The 21,672-nt window shown below is 33.0% G+C and overlaps 1 protein-coding gene across 2 annotated transcripts; it reads right to left on the reverse strand.

Annotated features, from left to right (window-relative positions):
• Nucleotides 1-3,395: 3,395 nt before the first annotated feature.
• Nucleotides 3,396-12,257, reverse strand: LOC134230705 (uncharacterized). Of its 2 annotated transcripts, XM_062712553.1 has the most exons (6): nt 11,826-12,136; nt 11,329-11,510; nt 5,124-5,244; nt 4,430-4,494; nt 3,815-3,895; nt 3,396-3,580 (listed from the first exon to the last, which is right to left on the reverse strand). In XM_062712553.1, coding segments are annotated over exons 2-6 (405 nt in total). In that variant the 5' UTR covers nt 11,331-11,510; nt 11,826-12,136; the 3' UTR covers nt 3,396-3,444. The 2 variants fall into 2 exon arrangements, with proteins under 2 accessions (XP_062568537.1, XP_062568529.1); XM_062712545.1 differs by lacking the exons at nt 3,396-3,580; nt 3,815-3,895; nt 4,430-4,494; nt 5,124-5,244 and adding exons at nt 6,353-6,609; nt 12,164-12,257 and having other exon boundaries at nt 11,826-11,983.
• Between the last annotated feature and the right edge of the window lie 9,415 nt (nt 12,258-21,672).

Genomic DNA, 21,672 nt, shown 5'->3' on the forward strand with positions numbered 1-21,672 from the left:
GTTGATTTGGTATCATCATCACTACGTCCGTCTTGCTACCAAATGAATGTTTGCTGTCAGAATCATATTCATGAAAATCAGAGCGAGAATCTGAAGACTCATTAACAATTCACGCACCTGAATCTTTTTCTGATGACGTACAAAACGGTAACAAAACGTCTCGGTAGAGTCTATAACATAACCTAGTCTTGGATTCCGGGAATATTATTTCCGGTATGGTTTTTTGTAATAGAACACATATTCTATCCCGATGCAATATACTTTTGTAAACATGATGATGTGTGGCAACTAATTCGATTTTTAATCGGAGACCTAATATTATGACATCCAAGCGAAAGTACGATTTCACTAAGTTTGTGGTATTTAATAGTAAACATAATAAATTTCATCACCTATTAGTATCACTTCTATACACAAGCATGCCAAAGTAGAACTAGTGACCTACTTTAGTACTTAGCATGTGCACGTACTGCAGAATATTATTTACTTGATTAAGTATGTTAATCTACCGAGACAAAAAGAAGGTTGTTAAATGGAATCCAGCCCATATAAAGCTAGGTAATTAGTCTCTAAATGTGAACCTGGATAAAAGGAATTAGGTCCTAGAAATAAAATAACGTTCAACGAGCAATATATATGATGATATATAGGTGTTCAACATAACCTAATAAAATGTTCAACTGTGCCACAATTCATAAAAAAAAACATTAATCGGAAACAAAAATCCGATACACAGGGAAACCTAGTAATCCAGTCATGGTTCAACAGATCCCAGTCACCGAACAGTGTAACCCAACCACTGAACTACATATCCCAGTGAGTCACTATTCAACATTACACAGTCATGGTTGAACATAAACAAGTCTCTAAACTACCTAACCCAGTCACAGTTCCAAATAAATAAGTCCTTAACAACCTAACCCAGTCACGGTTCAACATAAACAAGCCTCTAAACTACCTAACCCAGTCACAGTTCTACATAAACAAGTCTCTAAACTACCTAACCCAGTCGCGGTTCTACATAAACAAGTCTCTAAACTACATAACCCAGTCATGGTTCTACATAAAAAAGTCTCTAAACTACATAACCCAGTCACAGTTCTACATAAACAAGTCTCTAAACTACCTAAACTAGTCACGGTTCTACATAAACAATTAAGTCTCTAAACTACCTAACCCAGTCACGGTTCTACATAAACAAGTCTCTAAACTACATAACCTAGTCACGGTTCAATATAAACAAGTCTCTTAACAACCTAACCCAGTCACGGTTCTACATAAATAAGTCTCTAAACTACCTAACCCAGTCACGGTTCAAGATAAAAAAGTCCTTAACAACATATCCCAGTCACGGTCCTACACATTCCCCTTCACCCAAGGATGCTTTGTACCAAGTTTGGTTAAAATTGGCCCAGTGGTTCTTGAGAAGAAGTTGAAAATGTGAAAAGTTTACAGACGGACGGACGGACGGACAGACGGACGGACGGACGACGGACAACGGGTGATCAGAAAAGCTCACTTGAGCTTTCAGCTCAGGTGAGCTAAAAAGTCTCTTAACTACATAATCCAGTCACGGTTGATCATAACCAAATCTCTAAACTACCTAACCCAGTCACGGTTCTACATAAATAAGTCTCTAAACTACATAACCCAGTCATGGTTCAATATAAACAAGTCTCTAAACTACATGACCCAGTCACGGGTTCTACATAAACAAGTCTCTAAACTACCTAAACCAGTCACGGTTCTACATAAACAAGTCTCTAAACTACATAACCCAGTCACGGTTGAACATAAAAAAGTCGTTCTACATAAATAAGTCTCTAAACTACCTAACCCAGTCATGGTTCTACATAAATAAGTCTCTAAACTACCTAACCCAGTCACGGTTCAAGATAATAAAGTCTCTTAACAACATATCCCAGTCACGGTTCTACATAAATAAGTCTCTAAAGTACATAACCCAGTCACGGTTCTACATAAACAAGTCTCTAAACTACATAACCCAGTCACGGTTCTACATAAATAAGTCTCTAAACAAGCTAACCCAGTCATGGTTCAATATTAACAAGTCTCTTAATTACCTAACCCAGTCACGGTTCAACATAACCAACTCTCTAAACAACCTAACCTAGTCACCTTTCAACATAACCAATTCTCTAAACAACCTAACCCACTCACGGTTTAACATGACAAAGTCACAAAACAGCATAGCCAAGTCACCAAGAAACATTTTCCAATCATGGAACAAAATAAATGTGTATAATTTTTTATTTCCTATGTAGCTTGGAACACAAGCTTTGATTGGTTACAGAGTTTGATGTTAAATTTTGGCACCCCGCTTAAGCAGGGGGTAAATAAAATGTGATGTCACAAAACACACTTTCTCTATGATAAAATCCAAATAACATGGTGTCAGGATGCATTGTAGTATGTAGTTATAGAAGTTATCTGATCCATAGATTGGCTCTGATGTTTATGGGTCCAAAGTAGGAAATAAATTCGTTATCCAGGTCCAATTAAGGGTGTATGGTGATTCCATACACCCTTCTTCCTCAAAGTATACAGAATAAATCCCTGTACACCCTTGATTGGACCTGGATAATTAATACTATCCAAAAATAAGGCAGATTATATATATAAAAGTTGTAAGAAAATAATTTATTTCACTCAAACGAGATTTGATACTTAAAATTATGATTAGTTTTTTTTTTGTATCCAGCTTTGCACAAATTTTAAACAATATTAAGTTGCATCATCTATGAATGATCACTTCCAACAGAGTTAATTCATAAATATATAACATATATAACAGTTTAACTAATGATCTGCATCCAAAATTAGCTACACATACAATTCTAAGTCCATGCGAATGTATTACAAGTACATCATTTTGAATCACTTTTAAATTATGGATATATAATCATCTGATAATTATACAAATTTAAGTTCTATATTGAAAAAAAAATTATGGCTGCACGAGTGTTCCTTTTAAAATAACACAAAAATCCAATGATTGTTGAATGTAAAATTTGTTTCACTTCAAGTCAGAAAAACAGAACAAGTTAATATTTTCCTCTAGTCAACTGATATAAAATTTTCATCAATTTCTTCCAACATTTACTAAATAATGGTTCAAGTAAGAATTATTGATACAACACTTTGGAATTGGTGTGGATGTGATATGAATGAAATCATGACTATCAGAGTTAAGGACTTTACTTATCTACAGTAGCAAAGTACATCATGGATTGCCCTGACTGTCTATTTGAACAACATAGTGATCTTTCATCATATCGTGATATATATATATATATATATATATATATATATATATATATATATATATATATATATATATATATATATATATATATATATATATATATATATATATATATATATATATACATCTTTACTCTTTAGCAATGCTATTTTTAATTGTTATTTCAATGGATAGAGAAGTTTTTCAGCTTCTCTATAAGTAATGTTTTTTACAGTGGAGGCAATAAGGATTCTTGCTTCTACAAGCAATACATCCCTAAAATATGCAACTCCCTCATTCAATCTCTGTCCTGGCCTAAAATAAAATGTATGAAATAATTAAGAATAAAGTCGTCTATAATTAATAATAATCAAATCAAGATCATAACAGATGTGAATTATAATAAATTATGGATATTAAGAAATATACGGTTTACTTAAATATAATTAACAATTTAGTTACAAAGATATAACTCCAGATTGTTATTACAGGGATATTTTAAATATCACAGTTAGTTGAATGTTGACTAAATATAATAAACTATCATACCCATCTTCCAGCGTTGCTTTTAGTTTTCCATTAGTGCAGTTTTTTAAACTAAGGTAAAACCCTGGAGGACTGAAGATACCACTAATATCCAAAAAGAGAAATATAAACATTTCAATAATTTTTCCATCAAAAAATAAAAATTGAAACAAGAATTCTGAACATAATTTATTAAGTCATCTTTAATTAGTTGAAAAGGGGAATTTGAATTATTTTGATGTTAAATGAATGCTTTTTATTTGGTGTTTACAAGAAAAACCAAATTTTAATGAATTTTGATTATTGCCCCACATGATTTTTTAATTTAGGAGGGACTCTATAAGCAAGAACAAAAAAATTCCCAAGTATTAAATAGTCTTGCTACTTTTGCAAAAAAAATAAAGTTATCACAAAAAGAGGGATTTATAGCTATTCTTCAATGGGTGCAATTTCTACCTTTTGAAATAAATGTTTTATTATTTCAACTGTATTAATTAGGAAATGCACAATTTAGTAACAATGACAATTTAGTTAACTTATAGACATAAATAGTCACAAACCTCTAAAGGTGACAGGTTTAGATTCATCTTCCAAAACAACTTTATTAAATAGCTAAATTAAATTGAGATAGAAACTTACATGATTGTTTTGGGTTTAAACAAGCCGAATTCTTCTAAAACAAGAGCACTTATTTCGGCCCATCCCTTTAAGAATAAAAAAAAAAAGTCAATTGTATTCTTTTCCTTTTCTAACACACCCTTACCCTCTCTCACACACTTACACACATTAATACATACCTAAATATATCATAATGAAAAACACATGAAGCGCTTATGTTTTACTTAAATATATCATGAGTAGAAGAAGACTCTGATTAATAAACAAGAGGCCACATCCCTCACTTGATTGAGTAACTTTACCAGATTTCCCCTTTTAAATTCCTGTTTTGGCCTTGCCCTGCCTCAGGGTCATGACTTGAACAACTTAGAAATTGCACTACTCAACGAAACTTCCACAAAAATTTCAAGCTTTTCTAGCTTAAAAAGAGGATTTTTAAAGAATTTCCCTGTATATTTCAATGAAAAATTTCAGACTTCCTAATGGGGTCCTGCCCTACAAATAGACAGAAAAAAGGCAGATAATAGGTGATCAGAAAAAGCTTACTTGAGCTTTTAGCTCATGTGAGCTAAAAAAAAAATGAATCAAGTTAAGAAATAGTCTCTATAACTGTTACATAACTTGCATAGAGCAATTAAGGGGTACAAAATATGCAAGACTAGTCATATGAAATGTATTATATACTACAGAGGAAACATTTGAATGTTAAAATTACCTCTTTTTGAAAAAGTTTATCTCTTTCTTTCATTCCTTTCAAACAGTTATTCATCACATTATGGTCTGTCAAGTCATTCCTGTCAATCCAACGTAGATGTCTCCAATGCGGTTCATAACACCTGCAAAAGCAATATACATCCTAAAACTGAAGTTTATAACATTTTTATTTTATCCAGTTGTTACTGTATCTCTTTGAAACAAAAATGCACGAAACAATGTAACAATATGTAGGACAAACCATGAAATCTTTTTAATTTCTAGCAAGAAATCTGTGAGCCAGTGCTCACTAGTAATACCTCCACTATGATGTAAAAATAAACTATATATTAATATATATATGTACACCATGTAAAGTTCAGTTACAGGCAGATTCACGAATAAATAGGAAGTTGACATCAGATTCACACAAAAATAAATCCCACCATACAGAATGCCTCAACAAAGTATGTTTTAAAATTTCAAGCATCTGCTACCGTATAAGTGGAAATTTTAGGGAGACACAAATTTAGCAATTTCTCCTTAAAAACTGGTATTTTACTTTTAGCGAGTAGTAATTTTAGCGATTATAAAATGCCCACTAAAGAAGCTAGTATAAATAACATATAACATGTTTATAATAACATATTGTTATACTTTTTTAAGTATAAACAAGATGTGTTTGTGAAACACAATGCACCCGGCGGCAACAAAAATCTAACAAGCTATTTTTAGCATACTAGCATAGGTCACAGTCAAGGTCACAAGGTCATTGACCTTGGTGTCATTGAAAAGAACTTGATTAGTGGAGTATGCACACCTTATATAAAGCCTCTATCTTTTATGGTGCAAAAGTTATGGTGAAAGTTACGGAAAAGCTATTTTTAGCATATAGGTCACAGTCTAGGTCACCAGGTCATTAATATTGGTGTCAATTGAAAGCACCTCATTAGTGAAGTATGCATACCAAATATGAAGTTTCTACCTTTCATGGTTCAAAAGTTATGGCTAAGGTTAAAGTTTGGAGACAAACAAACAAACAAACAAACAGACAGACAGACAGACAGACAGGACAAAAACAATATACGCCTCGGATCTATCGATTCGGGCGCATAAAAAGTAATTCATGTTTTTCAGGACTTAAACATGAAATTGTTAACCCTTGAAAACCATATTGCTGACCTATGCTTCACCTCTGTTGGCAATGTTTTTCGCAGGATAATAATTTCACACAATATATATTGTAAGCATATTATTTTTATAATGTTGATGGTTTAAAGATACTTAATATATAGATGTAGTATGATGAACCCCCATAAAATTTGCTTTCTTCAGCAATGATTTGCATGGTGACAGAGAAAATAACAAGAGAGTCATTGCTATACTTTTATTAAATGAAGGTGTAAATTACATGTCTATTTTTTTTCTTTTTATTAATAAATACTTACCTTAGCTTTTACACTCGTGTGCAACCAGCCATTGCATTCACCTATCTGATCTGAGGCTTTCTGAATGAAAAATATGATGAAATTAAGTACAGTTATAAAGTATATTAAACTGTTTTGATGTTTTGTTTTGAAATGCTATCACCAATATATATATATATATATATATATATAAATATAGGATGTTTTATAAAAAAGAATTCTCTTGAATAGTTTCTTTGTAACTGAGCAAATTAAGGCAGAAAAAGACTGAAGACAAATACATGACATACAATCTATACTTTCACGGTATGGCATAACGAACCAAGCTCTACATAATGGCATTGCTTTCTCTCAACTGTGTACTTACTGAGGGAACTGCAGAACTTTCTCCCAAACGCATCACCTTTGAATTAGGCATATATCTAAAGTAAAAGGAAAAAATAGCTACAATGCCAAATTATAAACTGTAGGTATATATAATACATGCTTCTAATAATTCTGTGTGTTCATATAAATATTAAACCAGCTGTGTTTAATGATAAATTTTAGCAGAGTCAAATCAACCATATGAAAACACACACAGAAAAATAAACTGCATTTAAAAACAAGAGGCCAATGGGCCTTATACATGTAGGTCACCTGAGCATCATGCAACAACTTTCAAATGATTGAATTTGGTTTATGTTTTAAGCTAGATGCAATGGCATTCACAACTTTGAAAGAGGCACCATTGCTAATCATAACTATACACTTAGGAATTATTTAGTTTGTTTACTTAATACCCATAAGCAGGGTAGGGGAACAAAAATGTATGTCAACTAATCAGTAATATTCAGCAATAATCAGGAGTGCTCCTGCACATGAACTCCTGATCCTAGGTCTACACATTGCACAATTTTTGAAAAGGCACACTTGCTTATCAAAATTACTTGATTAATACCAAGGAGCAATTTCAAACAATTCATTTTCAGTATATAAGTAGAGCCCCCCCACCCCCACTTTGGTATCCCTGACCCAGGGGCCTTGAAATTCACAATTCTGGAAGAGGAGCCCATCATAACTATATAAATAGTTCATCTGCTTATTACCCAGAAGTGGAGAAAAAGATTTTAATAGATGTAATGTATTTTCACTTATAATCATTATAGAGCCACACCCTAACACCAGAACCCCTGACCCATGGGGACATAAAATTCACAATTTTGGTAGAAAAATTCTTGCTCATCATAACTATGTCCTTAATTAGTTCATTTAATACTCAGAAGCAGAGAAGATTTTCAAAGAATAAATGCATTTTCACTATATAATCAATAGAGTCCTGCCCTAACACCAGAACCCCTGACCCAGGGGCCATGAATTTCACAATTTATGTGGAGACACTCTTGCTCATCATAACTATGTACTTAGTTAGTTTATTTAATACTCAGGAACAGAGAAGAAGATTTTCAAAGATTTAATGTATTTCCACTATATAATCAACTGGGTTATGTTGTTTAGTGCCTGGAGTATGTTGAACCTGGATTGGGTTATGTTGTTTAGTGCCTGGAGTGTGTTTAAATGTGACTGGGTTGGGGCCATGAATGTAATGTTCACAATTTATGTTGTAGAGACACTCTTGCTCATCATAACTATGTACTTATGTTAGTTTATTTAATACCTAGGAACAGAGAAGAAGATTTTCAAAGATTTAATGTATTTTCACTATATAATCAATAGTATGCCCTAACACCAGAACCCATGTGTGGCCATGAATTTGTTTAGTGAATGGAGTATGATGAACCTAGACTGGGTTATGTTGTTTAGTGCCTGGAGTGTGTTGAACTGTGACTGTGTTAGGTTGTTTAGTGAATGTAGTATGTTGAACCAAGACTGGATTATGTTGTTTAGTGATTGGAGTATAATGAACCAAGACTGGGTTATGTTGTTTAGTGCCTGGAGTGTGTTGAACCAAGACTGGATTATGTTGTTAAGTGAATGTAGTATGTTGAACCAAGACTGGGCTATGTTGTTTAGTGATTGGATCAAATGAACCAAGACTGGGTTATGTTGTTTAGTGCCTGGAGTATGTTGAACCGGGACTGGGTTATGTTGTTAAGTGAATGAAGTATGTTGAACCAAGACTGGATTATGTTGTTTAGTGAATGGAGTATGTTAAACCAAGACTGGGTTAGGTTGTTAAGTGAATGTAGTATGTTGAACCAAGACTAGATTATGTTGTTAAGGGAATGTTGTATGTTGAACCAAGACTAGATTATGTTGTTTAGTGAATGTAGTATGATGAACCTTGAATGGATTATGTTGTTAACTGAATGAAGTATGTTAAACCAAGACTGAGTTATGTTTTTTTAGTGAATGTAGTATGTTTAACCGTAACTGGATTATGCTATTCAGTGACTGGGTTATGTTGTTTAGTGACTGAATAGGTTGTTTAGTGCATGGAGTATGTTGAACCATGACTGGATAATGTTGTTTAGTGCATGGAGTATGTTGAACTGTGATTGGGTTAGGTTGTTTAGTGAATATAGTATGTTGAACAAAGACTGGATTATGTTTTTAGTGAATGTAGTGTGTTGAACCGGGACTGGGTTAGGTTGTTTACTGACTTGAGTATGTTGAACCAAGACTGGGTTAGGTTGTTTAGTGAATGTAGTATGTTGAACCAAGACTGGATTATGTTGTTTAGTGAATGGAGTATGTTGAACCAAGACTGGGTTATGTTGTTTAGTGCCTGGAGTGTGTTTAAATGTGACTGGGTTAGGTTGTTCAGTGAATGTAGTATGTTAAACCAGACTGGGTTATGTTGTTTAGTGAATGAAGTATAATGAACCAAGACTGGGTTATGTTGTTTAGTGCCTGGAGTATGTTGAACCCGGACTGGGTTATGTTGTTAAGTGAATGAAGTATGTAGAACCAAGACTGGATTATGTTGTTTAGTGAATGGAGTATAATGAACCAGGACTGGGTTATGTTGTTTAGTGCCTGGAGTGTGTTGAACTGTGATTGGGTTAGGTGTTTAGTGAATGTAGTATGTTGAACCAAGACTGGATTATGTTTTTTAGTGAATGGAGTATAATGAACCAAGACTGGGTTATGTTGTTTAGTGCCTGGAGTATGTTGAACCGGGACTGGGTTATGTTGTTAAGTGAATGAAGTATGTTGAACCAAGACTGGATTATGTTGTTTAGTGAATGGAGTATAATGAACCAAGACTGGGTTATGTTGTTTAGTGCCTGGAGTATGTTGAACCAGGACTGGGTTATGTTGTTAAGTGAATGAAGTATGTTGAACCAAGACTGGATTATGTTGTTTAGTGAATGGAGTATAATGAACCAAGACTGGGTTATGTTGTTTAGTGCCTGGAGTGTGTTGAACTTTGACTGGGTTAGGTTGTTTAGTGAATGTAGTATGTTGAACCAAGACTAGATTATGTTGTTTAGTGAATGTAGTATGTTGAACCTTGAATGGATTATGTTGTTAACTGAATGAAGTATGTTAAACCAAGACTGAGTTATGTTTTTTAGTGAATGTAGTATGTTTAACCGTGACTGGATTATGCTATTCAGTGACTGGGTTATGTTGTTTAGTGACTGGAATAGGTTGTTTAGTGCCTGGAGTTATTGAACGATGACTGGATTATGTTGATAGGTGCCTGGAGTATGTTGAACTGTGACTGGGTTAGGTTGTTTAGTGAATGTAGTATGTTAAACCAAGACTGGATTATGTTGTTTAGTGAATGTAGTATTTTGAACCAAGACTGGATTATGTTTTTTAGTGAATGTAGTGTGTTGAACCGGGACTGGGTTAGGTTGTTTACTGACTTGAGTATGTTGAACCGAGACTGGTTTAGGTTGTTAACTGACTGGAGTATGTTGAACTGTGACTGGGTTATGCTATTCAGTGACTGGGTCATGTTGTTTAGTGAATGAAGTATGTTGAACCAGGACTGGATTATGTTGTTTAGTGAATGGAATATAATTAACCGAGACTGGGTTAGGTTGTTCAGTGACTGGAGTATGTTAAACTGTGACTGGGTTATGTTATTCAGGGACTGGAGGATGTTGAACCACGTCTCGGTTAGGTTGTTTAGTGAATGTAGTATGTTGAACCAAGACTGGGTTATGTTGTTAAGTGAATGGAGTATGTTGAACCAAGACTGGATTATTGTTTTTTAGTGAATGGAGTATGTTGATTCGAGACTGGATTATTGTTTTTTAGTGAATGGAGTATAATGAACCGAGACTGGGTTATGTTATTCAGGGACTGGAGGATGTTGAACCACGTCTCGGTTAGGTTGTTTAGTGAATGTAGTATGTTGAACCAAGACTGGGTTATGTTGTTTAGTGAATGGAGTATGTTGAACCAAGACTGGATTATGTTGCTAAGTGAACGGAGTATGGTGAACCGAGACTAGGTTATGTTTCTTACTGACTGGAGTATGTTGAACTGAGACTGGGTTATGTTTTCTAGTGAATGTAGTATGTTGAACCATGACTGGGTTATGCTATTCAGTGACTGGGTCATGTTGTTTAGTGACTGGGATAGGTTGTTTAGTGCCTGGAGTATGTTGAACCATGACTTGGTTATGTTGAACTGTGACTGGTTTATGTTGTTAAGTGAATGGAGTATGTTGAACCAAGACTGGATTATTGTTTTTTAGTAAATGGAGTATGTTGAACCGAGACTGGATTATTGTTTTTTAGTGAATGGAGTATATTGAACCGTGACTGGTTTAAAGTTTAAAGTAAAGTTTAATGAATGGACTTTTTTTCTGAAGTAGTAGAATAAATTATGCATACTTACATCTTCTCTTGATTTCATTTTTTTCTTTTTGTTGTTCCTTTTGTCTCTGTCATATCCCTGATGACATTCAAGGACTCTTTTACCCATAATGATGAAAGGGATGGCATCATATTCTATTTGGGGTTCAGCATTTCCCTGTGTGTCCACAAATCTAATATGGGCGTTATCAATTCTTCCTACATCTATTAGCAATTGCAAAAGAAAATTAAGTGTGTATAAAGTAATTAGATTTTTAAAATTGATAATCTAGAGGAGGGTGGGAGTAACTGGAACGACTATATCGAAAAACTTTCATAAGCACATGTTCAACCTGCATAGTTTCATTTTCCAAGCATACCTCATAGGATATAACCATTGCAGGTCAAACACTGATTTTAAACGTTACCACCTGACACCATAACCCTATGGTTCCCGTGAGCTAAAGTGTTTACTATTTCTAAAGTATTAAATAAAGCATAATTGGCATTGAATAATAAAATATAGCCACAAGCTCTTACCAACATCTTTTCCAAATTCTTTGGAACTTTTTATACATCGGAACCTGGACGAAGTTGCATAATCATACTCCTGTAACAACTTGTCCAATTTTGTGGAAGATGTCACAAACCCAGAGTGTGATGTTAATTCACCATCAAGCAGGTCTTTCCAAGTGTCACTATGGATACGAAAAATAAAAATAATGAAAATTAAATATTTATTTAACACCCCTCCTTTTTTCAAAAAGTAATCAAAATGGGTACCATAGTACCCATATCTTCATAAAAAAATTATCAAGATGTTAACATTTTCCTCAATACCGCATATTCACTATATTATACTTCATACAAATTCATACCCTGTTTCTTCGTCCATTTCATACATTTTCTGAGATGAAAGGATAACGGCATTCAAAAGAGATATGCATACCCTAACCTTTTCCAAGTTGGATTTCCCGCCTCAATGTCACAAAAATAAATCGGGTTTGGTGTTGAAGAAAATTATACATGTGAAAACCATACCGGAAATAACATTCCCGAAATCCAGGACTAGGTTATGTTATAGACTCTACCAGAGCCGGTGTTGAAGAAAATTATACATGTGAAAACCATACCGGAAATAACATTCCCGAAATCCAGGACTAGGTTATGTTATAGACTCTACCAGAGGAAACTACAAAGAGTAAAAAAAGGAAAAACACAGACCTTTGTGTAGCTACAATATAGAAACAACAAAGCTACAAACAGATCCCCCCGCAGTCCAAGGGAGGCAATCCAGAGGATCACATACACTAGCAACATGATACGTCAAGACATAAAATGTCCTCCTTTCAGATAAAAACCACGAAAGGCACTTTTAAGGGCCAAATAAATTATTCGAAAAGATACCAAACGTGCAAACGTATAAGAAACTAAATAAAAATTAACACCAGGCCACCATCCCACACTTCCAAATGTACACATATATAGCAATTCATATAAATACACAATTACATGTACATGTAAAATACATACATAAATTTATGAATACATACAAACATCTATTATTTGATCAATCTGATACATTTTCTTAACTAACCTTTCTCCTCTGACCATGTCAACTACACATTGTTTTACCAATTTCCATCCTCTGCCCCCCCCCCCACCTCTACAAAAGACCCAAAATCACCTCTAACCCCAATTTTACAGAAAAATAATTCGAATGTTGGCTAATTTTTCTCTCGAAATGTCTTCAATATTCAAATATTTAGCTAAAAATAACTTTTTATGACTTTCACTTCACCTTACATATTAAAAAACAGGGTCTCTATAGGGAAAAGAGTACCAATTAATTTCCCATAGAACTCTATACAAACCTTATTCCCTCCAAGTAATTTACTTGTTCCCGTTCAAACAAATCTCTGGTATCATTTGAAAGTTCGTTCTAAGCACTTATTAAAAACACGGAAAAAAATATACCGTGCCGTGGCGTTTATAGGTCAAATTTGCAGTTATTTGGAACTTACAGAGATCGGCAGTAAATGACACCCTGCCAAAAATATCAATCCCCACTCCTACAATCTCCCCTGGTATTTCTATATTTTCTGTAATATTCCCACATTCCATCATTTATTTCAAGCATTAATATTTTTACTTTAAAATGAAAATATTTACACACCTGAATTCAGCCAATCAGGTAAAGCCTACCCATTTATTACTCTGCTTCATCTTGTTCAACCAGGAAATGATGTCAAAATCTGGGTCTTTGGTACTCTTTTTCCTATAGGGGGCCGATTATAGTTTCCATTGCGCAATATTTCGCGCATCATAGTAAAATGAAGCGTATTTACGGTTTCAATGCAACTTTTATCGCTTAATTATTAATATTAAACAAAATTAAGAAAATATAGGTATAAAAATGTAATTACAATTTGATATAACTCATTTTAACCGATTTTGCAATTGATAGGTAGGTTGACGTCGTTGCAGTGTGTTTTTGACGTTATGATAATCTGTAACTCTTAAAGAAAGGGATAATAAAAATATTATTAAAGAAAAAGTAATAAATATACACTCTTGAAATTTTAAATATAGAAATTTGGGAATATCTTCAATATTTTTATTGTGTTTTCATGTGAATCCATTGAGTACGTCATATTCTGAAATACTTTATAAAAATAGTAAAATTTGCTAACTTTTTGCATTTTGGGATGCCCCCTCTGGTAACAAGGCGGTTGCATTTTGTGTTTCTTATATATATTATATAATATAGTATTACTCATCAAATATTTTAGTTTCAACAAAATGTCTATTGTAGTATTTGTCTAATTTGCTTTAAAGGGCGTAAAATTGTCATTTTCGTATATAATCCTATAGTAAATGTGCCTGTATTTTAAGACGGTCCCTCTAAAAACCTGGACGGTAGATTTCCCCCAAATTTTGCATGTACACTGAAGTTAATGTAAGTTATATATGGTATAAAAATGACGAGTTTCGCTATTGTAGTTTTTAAACAATAAAACTATAGTCGCCCCCCTTAAAATAAAATCAACATTGAAACCAAATATTGCTTCTTTTATGGAAAATATTAAATTAGTTCGCAAACTTTTTGATCACACCTCGTAAATATTTTATTAGCATTTCACACAAAAAATAATCAAAAATCTTATTTCATATTCAAGATATTAAAATTTTAAATTTTTTGGGCGGGTTTGATTGACACATCCTTGTACTTTCACAAATTAATTCTATTCTTAATCATTAGAAAAAGTGGCAAACTCGGTTGTGTATAAATGAAAAATATTAATCAGACTTAACTCAATATGAGTTAAGTCACGTTATGGAGACAAATAGAAATATGGTCCAGGAAAGATAACTCTAATGCAAATGTATATAACTGCTTAGCTACATCCATTACGCATGTGCATTTTACTCTTCCTTTTCCATCTCTGTCATCCATTGAAGCTCAGCATTGAATTCGCAATTGATTTATTTCGTTATCATAACTTATACACAGACATTTAGTGAGGACAAGCGATATGCGAGGCGTTTTGAAAGCCTAAATGACTCTTTTGATAAATGTGAGTACACGCAGTGATGTTACGTGATGTTTTGTGATGCTAACGTGTTAGGTTAAACACGCGGGAACTGCAAACAAAGAACTGATTGGAAAGGATTTATCTTGAACTCTGGTAATGAAAACATTGATATTCCAGGCTTTCCGCGAATTTCATCAGACTTGTAACTAAATATTCTGATGCTGGCATACTGATTTTCAAGCACGATAACAGACAACCCCGACCGCAGAGATATTACTGGCACACACATGTGCAGGACAGAAAATAGAAATCACGTGATCAAAACATGGCAGCATAAAATTTCCCAAATGGAAATCAGGGGAGATCTCAAAAGTAATTAAAAAATTTTCAGTCACAGACACAATGGGAGAACTATGAAATAGATACACAGCTCTGATTGAAAAATATGACAACATAAGAGTTGCATCATGATTGAATATAATGAGAAAGAATGCTTCAGAATTTACAAACATCACAACATAGTAGAACAAGACTGCAAGAAAACAAAACAATACTGGAAGCCACACGAAAACACTTCGAACTTGGAAATGGATCCATACCTAAAGGTCCATCCATATTACTCTATGTGTGAACTACATGGGCATACACAGCTAAAGTATCAACATAGGATATAACATCATGTTCAGCAACCATGGCAACAGACGTTCTACAGAATCGCAGGCATCATGTGTAACTCTTGGCTCATCATTGAATTTAACTCCTTATTCGCTTTGGCAACCATTGCTAGTCAGTCAGGTAATAGATGACTTTTATATAATTTTCAAAATTTATTACTCATTGCCAGGTCAATATGGGGTCAACCGGCATATTACAATGTCTTTCCTCACATGAGGCCTATAAATTTTATGGGTCAATGTCTTACAAATACATTCTGTATGAATATGCCTTTTGCATGGCATATATGTATTTCTATGCTTCTGACTTGAAAAACAAGTATAGTGGGTTTAAAAAAATAAATAAATAAAAAATTCATACTAAAAACAAAAACAAAACAAAACAAAGCTAATAAATAAATAAATAACAATTTAAAAAAAAAAATTGGTTGTACATGTACCACCAGTATTTTTGCTAGCTTTAGTAAAACTTTGCACACTATTTGAGCATTTTTGCCATTATCGAAATCAATGCAGGGATAACATTTTAGTTGTAAAAATGCTAAATTCTGGTGTTTACATCCCAACATATTCATAATTTTCAACACAACAATAAAATATTTTTTAATATATTTAACTAAGCAATAAAACAAGAACGAAACTCATTATTTAATGAATAGAAATTCTAGCACTGTAATAGTGTAATTTGTGGCCATGGCAACTGAAATGAATTTTATAATTTTCAGAAAAAAACACAGTACCTGTTTTCAGAATATATGTCATTGATTTATATATAACTAACAAGAAATACCATAAAAATGCATTTTAATCTTCATATCAATTTGTCTAGAAATGCTTAAAATCTTTGCCATTGAAGGGGTTATATGCTTTTTATGTTGCTCAAACTAAGGCAATGCATTCCATACAAGGGGAAGCTCTCTCAATCATTAATAAGTGTTACTCATGATTGGACAGTACATGTCCCACAGCAATAATAATTTAAAAAAAAAAAAATGCAGACTAAGGAATACATAGGATTGATAAACTGTGATGTCAGAAAGTGATCATTAAAATGAACAAAAAATTCTCCATTGTTGATAGTCAGTTAATTATGCAGCCAAAGCAAACTACAATGAAAAATACTTCCATTTAATTGTGGTCTGATGCGTTATTGATATTAGTTATGGTCTCTTTGACGAGGCATTCAGTTGACATTCAAGGCATCCTCAATTAGGCCTATATGCTAATACACTGTAATTAGACTAGGGGCCTGTTGATATACTACAGGGGTTGGTTAGAATATAATTAAGTCCTAAAATGTTAAAAGAATTAAATTCCTTATATCGGGGCTCAGCAAATGCTGAGCTATTCTTATTGTACATGTCAAATTGCATGCAAACTCAACAAACATTATAATTTACACTTAAACATTAATAAAGGCATGTCTCATCAATTAAAATTACCCCCGAATTCATTGTTGCTGAAACATAAACAGCTGCCCATCACCAACCAGTAGGCAAAGGTCTAATCAAACACAGTCCAATCAGCATTCCCCCAATTCAAAAAAAAAAAAAAAAAAAAAAAAATAAAAAAATAAAATAAAATAATAATAATAATAATAATAATAATAATAATAATAATAATAAATAAATAAAAAAAAATAAATAAATAAATAAATTTAAGCCCCTCGAGGTGCTAGTGTAAATGATTTCATTGGCATGGCATTATGCTGGAATTATGTGCCTCTTTTGATCAAGAAATAGTAATGAACTAATGTCAGGTAAACATCAATACTTCATTAGATTAAAATTTCAAATATAATTAATTACTTAAATAATTTTTTTTGGTGGGTTCCAAGGACTCGTAAGATTGGTCGAATCTATCTAAAGCCTTGCTACATAAATTTCAGAAAATGGAGATTCAGATTTAAACTGAAGGCCCAACCACTTTTTTGACATTTCTTGGTCTATATATAAATCGTACGAATCAAACCATGTTTATTACACATCACAATAAATAAATAAATAAATAAATAAATAATAATAATTAATAATAATGATGCCAAAATTTCAATTCAAATTTGCAGTCTAATAGATTTTCAAAACATTAATAGTTAATTAAAATTACTAGTGTTATGTTTATAAATAACATTTAAATCAAAGGGGAACATAGTTTAGGTTACAAGAATGTTACTGCAGTCTCTTGTCTATTTCCTGATTTCAGTGGGATCATTCAAATCCTTGGCTCTATGGCTGAAAAATGCCCTTCACAGTTAACAAAGAAATTATTTAATCTCTTAAACCACTTGTAGATTCTGTATTGAATGTAGCACTTTCAACTCCTTACAAAAACTTTGGCTCCTTTTGTATACCAGCTTATCAACCATATACTGTATGATGCTATATTAGCGCCATCAGCTATGATATCAAAATACATTTTCAGACCGAGACTATGAAAAATTTATTGTTAGAAACATATTTGAAGGCTATTCTTTGATTAATCACATAACAAAATGTCTCCCATCAGTTTGTCAAACTTGTATGAAACAACGTTGTTTACTCTGGCCTTCACTTAGCAATTTCAACCTTCTTAGACTTAGCAAGTTTACAGTTTTATCTAAAAAAAATCATTGGTGTTAATGCTGGCCATTAAAGACGGTAAGTTACAGAAAACTCAAATTTAAATGAATGTAAGTGGTCCCAAAACTAATCAGCATGCAAACCAAAAAACATCTACTTTATTTAAAACACTCCAAAGCTACTAGTCAGACCCAACATTCGAGGTTTAATTCTGTTCACCTCTGTGGTAAGCAATTATTTTCAATTACCAAACTACTTCAATGTTGCAAAATCTATTCAATTTGTTGCAAGTACAATAAGACAATAAGTCTCAGTCACTTAGAATCGTGAATGCAACACAATTGCATCCATCAGGATTGTTTGAAGATGATAAAAAGATTAAAGGTGGATAGAAATCCAATGCATTTAACCTACATCTGATAATAGTCATAGTCAATTCTGATAATGAGTTGAAATTTTAACAACACAACATCCATATCATTGGTTTGGTCAAGGAGAAATGACCTGGGAACAGGTGGAATCAAACATTCACAATATCACTTTAAATGAATCATATAACGATTAATAAATCATATGAAATCCTCTTGTTCTATGCTATACTGCATACGACAAAGAGCTATAACTCTGCAGAACTGTCATCAATTGCAGTTTTGTCATGGCATGGGCAAAATTTTGCCCGCATGTGGCGGATGTCTTCACATGCTCAGCTTTATTTGCTCTCATGTGAAGACATATGGCCGAATTTTGCTAGAAGCTCGCTGCTGATCCTGTTATCTTCCAGGGTCCGTGGCCAATAATTGGGCTTATGTCATTCTATGAACCTTCTACATCATTCACTGTTGAAAAAGTCGATGTAGTTCATGGTCCTGGTAATACATCGATACCTGCTCATTGCAATGCAGGTATCATTGTATATCATAGAATATCATTGTATATCATTGAATATTGTTGCATATCATTGAATATCGTTGTTTATCATTGAATATCGTTGTATCTTTGAATATTGTTGTATCATTGGATACCATTGAATATCATTGAATACCATTGTATATCATTGAATATCGTTGAATATCGTTGCAAATCATTGAATATCATTGAATATTGTTGTATCATTAGATACCATTGAATATCATTGAATATTGTTGCATTTCATTGAATATCGTTGAATATCATTGCAAATTATTGAATATCATTGAATATTGTTGTATCATTGGATACCATTGAATATTATTGCATATCATTGAATATCCCTGAATACCACTGAACTATCATTGTACACATTTAGTAGCAGTTATTCAATATACACTTTGTGTATATCATTGCATTGATACTTTATGTACATCATTGTATTGATACCTTGAGTACATCATTGTATTGATAATTCATTTTGACTATTGGTCAATAAAGCCATGACAAAACTGCCAATCACTGTTAATCTATTTTGTCGACATAATCAGACTTAACTCAATATGAGTTAAGTCACGTTATGGAGACAAATAGAAATATGGTCCAGGAAAGATAACTCTAATGCAAATGTATATAACTGCTTAGCTACATCCATTACGCATGTGCATTTTACTCTTCCTTTTCCATCTCTGTCATCCATTGAAGCTCAGCATCCCACCCACCCTCCCCATTCACTAGATTTTAATTAGCCGTTATTTTATTTTGAAAAAGTTGTTGCTGCTGTCTTTGATTTCTTTTTCAGTCATCATCAATTCCCTTGGCTACCAACAGAAGAATGCGTGACATCCTTTCCCTTGACTACCAGCAGAAGACTCCATTACATTTCCTCTTGGCTACCAAAAGAAGAATCAATTACATTTGATTCCTTGGCTACCAGCAGATGAATCCATTACATCCCTTCCACTTGGCTACCAGCAGAAGAATCCGTTACATTCGATTCCTTGGCTACCAGCAAAAGAATCCATAAGCGTCATGGCTTTTCTTATGTATCATTTAACTGCGGTGTTTCTGGACTTTTTACGGACTGTGAAACGAATTTTGCTAGAAGCTCGCTGCTGATCCTGTTATCTTCCAGGGTCCGTGGCCAATAATTGGGCTTATGTCATTCTATGAACCTTCTACATCATTCACTGTTGAAAAAGTCGATGTAGTTCATGGTCCTGGTAATACATCGATACCTGCTCATTGCAATGCAGGTATCATTGTATATCATAGAATATCATTGTATATCATTGAATATTGTTGCATATCATTGAATATCGTTGTTTATCATTGAATATCGTTGTATCTTTGAATATTGTTGTATCATTGGATACCATTGAATATCATTGAATACCATTGTATATCATTGAATATCGTTGAATATCGTTGCAAATCATTGAATATCATTGAATATTGTTGTATCATTAGATACCATTGAATATCATTGAATATTGTTGCATTTCATTGAATATCGTTGAATATCATTGCAAATTATTGAATATCATTGAATATTGTTGTATCATTGGATACCATTGAATATTATTGCATATCATTGAATATCCCTGAATACCACTGAACTATCATTGTACACATTTAGTAGCAGTTATTCAATATACACTTTGTGTATATCATTGCATTGATACTTTATGTACATCATTGTATTGATACCTTGAGTACATCATTGTATTGATAATTCATTTTGACTATTGGTCAATAAAGCCATGACAAAAACTGCCAATCACTGTTAATCTATTTTGTCGACATAATACTATAATCCAGAAAATTCAGATTAGATATGTTCGAAAGCAAAACAAACACACACATATATATATATATATATATATATATATATATATATATATATATATATATATATATATATATATATATATAATTTAAGAAAAATCCAGTGTTTTGGTACAGTAAAATATATCCAATGAAAAAAGTCAGAAATCACAAATCTCGAAAATCATTTTTACTGTTAGCGCTTTCTGCCTAATGGCTCTTCAGACAGTTAAAAGTTAAATATAAAATTGCTTAGTAACGTTCATAAGCACGACGTCAAGTATTGTCCATTGTGACGTCATAATAACGTTAAAAGGTAGCATTATAATTCGCAACGTTACAATCACTTAAATAAACCAAAAAACAAGTAGAAAATAACTTTAGTTAAAACTGAAGTAATTATTTTCTGTTAAGTTTTGGGTTAAATAGTTTAATGAAGTAGTCCTCCTTTGCTACTCTGGATATTTCACAGTCATTGTGCATTTTATAAAATGGAAATAATTTAAATTTCCCTTTCCCACAGGTAGCAAAGTGCGTTCAGTTTGCCGGTTATGCATAACCTGTCCGACCTGTGATGAAAACTACATAGGACAAACCGGCAAACTGAACGCACGAGTGCGAGTCCATAAACAACAAATTCGGGACCCTAGCGTAAGGAATACGCCGTGCAGTGAGCACTTTGCTACCTGTGGGAAAGGGAAATTTAAATTATTTCCATTTTATAAAATGCACAATGACTGTGAAATATCCAGAGTAGCAAAGGAGGACTACTTCATTAAACTATTTAACCCAAAACTTAACAGAAAATAATTACTTCAGTTTTAACTAAAGTTATTTTCTACTTGTTTTTTGGTTTATTTAAGTGATTGTAACGTTGCGAATTATA

This window comes from Saccostrea cucullata, unplaced genomic scaffold (genome assembly GCF_032062105.1).
Source record: "Saccostrea cucullata isolate Sc308-1 unplaced genomic scaffold, CSIRO_AGI_Scuc_v1 ctg5643, whole genome shotgun sequence".
Classification (NCBI taxonomy): domain Eukaryota; kingdom Metazoa; phylum Mollusca; class Bivalvia; order Ostreida; family Ostreidae; genus Saccostrea; species Saccostrea cuccullata.

Excerpts from the sequence above, each read along its gene's own strand:
- LOC134230705 (XM_062712545.1), bottom strand. The coding sequence starts at position 12,189 with ATGTATGAAATGGACGAAGAAACAGG. Across the intron at positions 11,511-11,825 it reads AGAATTTGGAAAAGATGTTG|ATGTAGGAAGAATTGATAAC; the intron begins GTAAGAGCTTGT and ends AATTGCTAATAG. Across the intron at positions 6,610-11,328 it reads AAATGAAATCAAGAGAAGAT|AAAGCCTCAGATCAGATAGG; the intron begins GTAAGTATGCAT and ends TTTTTCATTCAG.